The sequence below is a fragment of the Bison bison genome, unplaced genomic scaffold, assembly GCF_000754665.1.
Source record: "Bison bison bison isolate TAMUID 2011002044 unplaced genomic scaffold, Bison_UMD1.0 scf7180017864371, whole genome shotgun sequence".
Classification (NCBI taxonomy): Eukaryota; Metazoa; Chordata; class Mammalia; order Artiodactyla; family Bovidae; genus Bison; species Bison bison.
The window spans coordinates 12,010,779-12,015,798 of record NW_011494943.1 but is presented as its reverse complement, the minus strand read 5'-3'; the positions used below and the strand labels follow the sequence as shown (position 1 = coordinate 12,015,798).

The window sequence follows — 5,020 nt, the reverse complement described above, 5'->3', positions numbered from 1 at the left end:
GTTGCTGCCGGTGTGCCAGAACCCGCCGCCGCGGCCTGGGGTGGGGCAGAGAGGGCTTGACGGGCGGCTCGCTCCCCGATCTGGGCTGGGCACAGCCCCCACTCTCTCCGGCCCCCACCTCCCGCTGCTCCCCAGCCCCATCCCGCTTGCCCGCACCTCGGATCTGGTAGGCGCCGTCGCTGAAGCTCAGGTGGAACACGTCGTAAACCGAGCGGTTGGTGTCCAGCTGGTTGGAGCCACGTCGGTGGCAGACGAAGCCGTCCAGGCCGCGCAGGACCAGGATGGGCCGGTTGATAAGCTTGAGCGTGAACTCCTCGTCCTCCCCTGCTGGCGAGACAAGGGCTTGAGGGGCCTTCCCACAGCCGCGCGAGATCGCCAGGCCAGGACCGGCCCCGCTTGTGCGCCTGGATCTGCCCACCGCTTATGTGAGCCCTTGGTTCCCCAGAAGTGCAGCAGTGATCGGGGTGCTCTGGATCTGAGCCCCCACGTCAAGAGCAACGGGCTGGACCAGGGAGTACGACTCTTGTCGTACACAGCAGCAGCTCCATGGGGAGGGAGAGGGCCCAACCCTGGGTGGAGACAGGGGCTGAGCTGGCACTGCCCCCAGGCAGAGCGCCCAGCCCCAGGCTCCCCGGGGCAGGAGGGGTGTGCTCACCCACAAAATCGCTGATGGCCGCCAGCTGCCCATTCTTCTTCATGCACACATAGCGCCCGTTACTGGCCTTGAGGGCCACCCGTCGGCCCCGCCACTCCATTTCAAACATGGTGTTCTCAGAACTGGAAGGAGCAGGTCAAGGTCCCCTCAGAGGAGCAGGACATGGGGACTCAGGGTCAGACCTCCCCCATCCCCTTCAAGTCCAGTACCACCCGCTCAAGGCACTTGACTTCCACTGCTACGCCCACCACCATGAAGAGCTGCCCTGCACGCTAGCAGCCTTCTTCCCTGGTTGGGCGGCTACGTGGTCCCCATGGTTGAGGTGGAGGTGGTGATGCAGATGGTAGTGGAAATGGAGATGATGATGGTGGTGGTGACGGTGGAGGAGGTGGTGGTGACGGCAACGGAAGTGGTGTGTGTAAAGGAGGTGATGGTGGAGATGCAGGGGTCACAGAGGTGAGGATGGCGCACTCACACTTGTGTGGCTGTGGCCTGGATGCCCCCGTGGGTGACCAGGGTCCAGTAGCCCCCAGTGCTGGAATAGAAGGTGCACTTCTTTGTCTCCTGGTCAATTTGCATCAAGAAGGTCTCGTGATCCAGTTCTTCATCTTGGTTGGCTGAGACATTGACCCCTGGAGGGAGGAGATGGGAAGCCCCTCATGCCTCACCCTGGGTGGGGTGGGGAGCAGAGGGATGGGAAGGCATGCTCTTGGGGCATCCCTGAAGTCAGCGGGGGTCTCTTCTAGAACCCTTTGGACTTGAGAAGATTTGGAGTTCTGCCCCAGCGCCGTGCAGGCACATTGTGGACACACACACACCGCTTCCTGGAGGCCAGGTTCCCAACACAGCCCCAGGAGCCAGGCCCTTCCGTGCCGCCAAATCCCCTGCCTCAGCTAATCAGCAGGTAATCTACTTGCTCCTGCTCTCTGGACCCAGGACTTACAGCAGCCTCTATTTATAACTCCTCTCTAAGCTGCCGGGTGGACACAGCAGGGTCCCTGTCCTTCCCTAGCATGGTTCAGGACACAGCGGGGGCCTGGGGTCTGCTCCTGGGCACTGAGCTGGGGCTGGCCCCCTGTCATCTCCTCAGCCCCTCATGCACATGTGTATGGTCTCCCAGGACCCCGGAGGGAGGGCAAAGCTACTTGGGACTCTGCTTGGGAGGGAGATGAATGATGAATGGGGCATCTATGACCAGGGTGGGGAAGAGCAGTCAGGCAGTGGGGTTTCCCTGGTATCTTCCCATAAACCACATCCTTGTTTCATCGCAACTGGCAGATCAGAGTTCCACTGAGGCAGAGCCCCAGCAGTTCCAGCAAGCAGAGCAGAAGGGAGTGGGGCATACCCCCACCAGGGCTGAAGGGTCAGGGCCATGTCCTGTCCTGCCCCGCTCCCTGGGAAGGAAGTGGGGCAGCACGCAGGGCCCAGACTGGAGAGGGGGGGCCATGGCTTTGTCCTCTTTGTCCCCCAGACTGGAGTCTGTCTCCCTTCTTACACAGATCACTGATCAGATCCCAAGAAAGTGACCCCTTCTCCTTGCCAACCCCACCATCCCATCAGCAGTGCTGCACAAAGTGAGCTCCTGCTGCCCCCAGCCTGTGATCAGCAATAACAAGACAATGGCCTTGTTCTCCAGACGCTGGCCCGGGGGAGCAGTGGACAACAAAAATGGTATGTCCAGTGCCCACGACTGCTGGGGTTTTGGCCAGGGATGGCGTCCCTGAAGCAGGACCTGAGAAGGTGAGGGAGCCATCCGACAGGTACTAAAGGGAGGCGTGAAGCCAGGAGTCTGAGGCTGTGGCTTCAAGTTTTTCATCCCCATCTCTGAGGTCAAGCCTCTTGGTGTCCCCAGCATCACCTTCCACACACCCTCTCTAGATAGGATACAGCCCAGGGGCTCAGTCTCACACAGTCGGCTGCTCCTGGGATCCCGATCTTGCAGCATCAGGGTCTCATGGAGTCCTGGCTGGTGCCAGCAAAGAGTATGGACCCTACTGTCCCAGGAGGGATTGATCAAGTGGTGGATGTGTGAGCAAGAAGGGGTGTCTGAGAGCATTTACAGGAGACCTATTCTTACTCCTGCAAAGCCACAAGAAGAGCCAGTGCCCCTCTTCCCTTTGGACTTTGTTCTGTTTGGACGTGAGGTCTGGAATAGCAGCAGCCGTCTTGTAACCACAGGGGCACCAGTCTGAGGTCAGAGCTGTCCTGGGAGAGCAGTTCCTCAAAGAGGAAAGAGCAGAGGACTTTGGTGATGCCACTGAGCTGGATGTGGTGCCTGTTTGGGACCCCACCACCCCTGTGCCCGCAGACCTCTACTTAGGCGAGATATTAGTGTCCTCGTGGCTTAAGCCAATAAGCAGCCATTGTTACTTGCAGCAGCAAACACTGCTTGTTGGGCAGCCTGGCAGCAATGCCACATCAGTGAGGGCTGGCAGTGGACATAGCAGAAACAAGCAGACTCTGGCTGATGGAGGTTGGGAAAGAAAAAAAAAATCAACAGGAAAAGCCAATTTGCTCACAAACGCCCTGGCCTGGGGGAAGGAGACAAGTCTGGGGGCTACCTGGCCAGCAAAATGACAGGGACCAAGGGACCAGCAGCCCACTCCGCAGAAGCCACCACCCCAGCTGCCTGAAAACCTAGCGGCTCTATCCCCTGCTCCCTCAGCCTGAGATGCCACACTCTGCTTCCCTGAATCACTGGTTAGCAGTCAACATCGGAACATCTCAGGGCCAGGTCTGGTGCCCCCAGGCTTATGCAAGGAAAGCAGGGAGGTGAATGTAGGTACCTCTGGCCTCACAGTGGTGCTGGTGGGGAGGTGAATCTGTTCCTTTGTGCGGGAATTCCCCCATCAAAGGGATCGGGTCAGATGCAGGGTAATCCAAAGAATGAAAAATGGTTTATACGGCTACCATCCCCCCTCACCACCACCACCACCGTCATCTCCATCAGCGCCAATACCATCACCATCAGCAGCAGGGCCACCGGCACCAGCTCTGTCACCATGGCACCCTTACCATCACCACCATCCACACTACCACTTGTCTCGCTCACAAGCTGAACGTGGACAAATGCTTTGTAGCCAGCATTTCCTTTGACTCACAGAGAAAGCTTTCCCCACTACTGCCCACCTTTTACTGGCAAACCAAGCATATGGGCCTTGGTCAAGGCCAGAAAGCAGTGTGGCCAGACAGTAGGACCTGTGACGGGAAAGACTGGGGCTGTCTGTCCTCCCTTACACCTCAGGGCCCAACCACACTCCACAAGGATTCAGGGGTGTTTGCTGAATGCCGGTCCCTACTCAGCACTGGCCTTGAAGATCCAAACGACAGGGAGGAGTCCCTAGAGCCACAGCTGGCCACCCCTCTATGTGCTCAGGGCTGGGACCAGGTGGTGGCAGTGAGCCGGGTCCGGGTACACCCACCCCTTCTGGGTGCACAGAGCCAGGAGTCCAGGCAGCATGGAGCCACTCTGGAACCTCACTTTCCTCGAGGGGAAGTAGGAGCTGCCCATGTTCACCCCATAGGCAGGTGATCATGTGTAGAAGCGCCCGCAGGTCACATGAAGCAGGTGACCAATGATCGGGGACCTGGGGGAAGCCACTCGACACCTGCTGAGCAGAGAGTGTCTTCCCACCAAGGAGTCCAGGCTCTGGAGGAGCCGCTTGCATCTCCCTGGACTGGAAGGCCCCCAGGATCCCGCCCCACTCCATTCCTGCTGCCTGCCCTCGCTGCCCTTGGCCATAGCCCCAATTTCCTTTAAAGTTCAGAAGTGGGGTGATAGAAGAAAAGGGGAAGGGCGGTCAGGGGGCAGCCTGGTGCGGATGGGGCCTGCCCTCCTGCCCCTCACCACAGCAAGCCTGGGCCTCAACCACCTCCACCTGGGCGCTGCCCATCCTGCGTTCAGCAGCTGTCCGGCGGGCCTGAGGCTCAGCAGGGACCCCATACCTGGCCTACGGCCCACTGTATTCTACAAGTGTATTCTCACCCCTCAACCCGGAGCCACTCACTACAGGACCCTACACACACACACACACACACACAGGCCCGCACCCCGTTACCTTGCCGCACGGACACGTAGCGGTGGTTGGCAGCCACCAGCACCACCTGTGGGTGACTCTCCTCCAGGTCGAAGAGCTCGTCCTTGCCAGGCCGTGTGTTGCGGCCCGCCCTGAGCGTGCCCGCGGGGCCCACGGGTGCCAGGTAGTGGCCATCGCAGTCCTTGAAGGCCAACTTGCCCGCCTTGAACTCAAGCGTGTAGCGGGCACGAGCCTCGGGCTCCCAGACGAGGCGGCCGTCGCTGCGCAGGTAGCGGCTGTCACAGGACTTGAGGCAGTACTGCCGGTTCTGGAAGATGAGCGTGACAAG

At 59.8% G+C, this 5,020-nt stretch overlaps 1 protein-coding gene across 1 annotated transcript in view; it reads right to left on the bottom strand.

Moving 5' to 3' along the window:
- FSCN2 (fascin actin-bundling protein 2, retinal) overlaps positions 1–5,020 on the bottom strand; it is a 6,916-nt gene that overhangs the window by 241 nt on the left and 1,655 nt on the right. Inside the window, exons 2-6 of the mRNA XM_010856529.1 lie at positions 4,714–5,019; positions 1,131–1,287; positions 656–777; positions 157–324; positions 6–35 (exon numbers count right to left, since the gene is read on the bottom strand). Of these exons, the coding sequence (XP_010854831.1) occupies positions 6–35; positions 157–324; positions 656–777; positions 1,131–1,287; positions 4,714–5,019 (783 nt within the window). The remainder of the gene's footprint in view (positions 1–5; positions 36–156; positions 325–655; positions 778–1,130; positions 1,288–4,713; position 5,020) is intronic.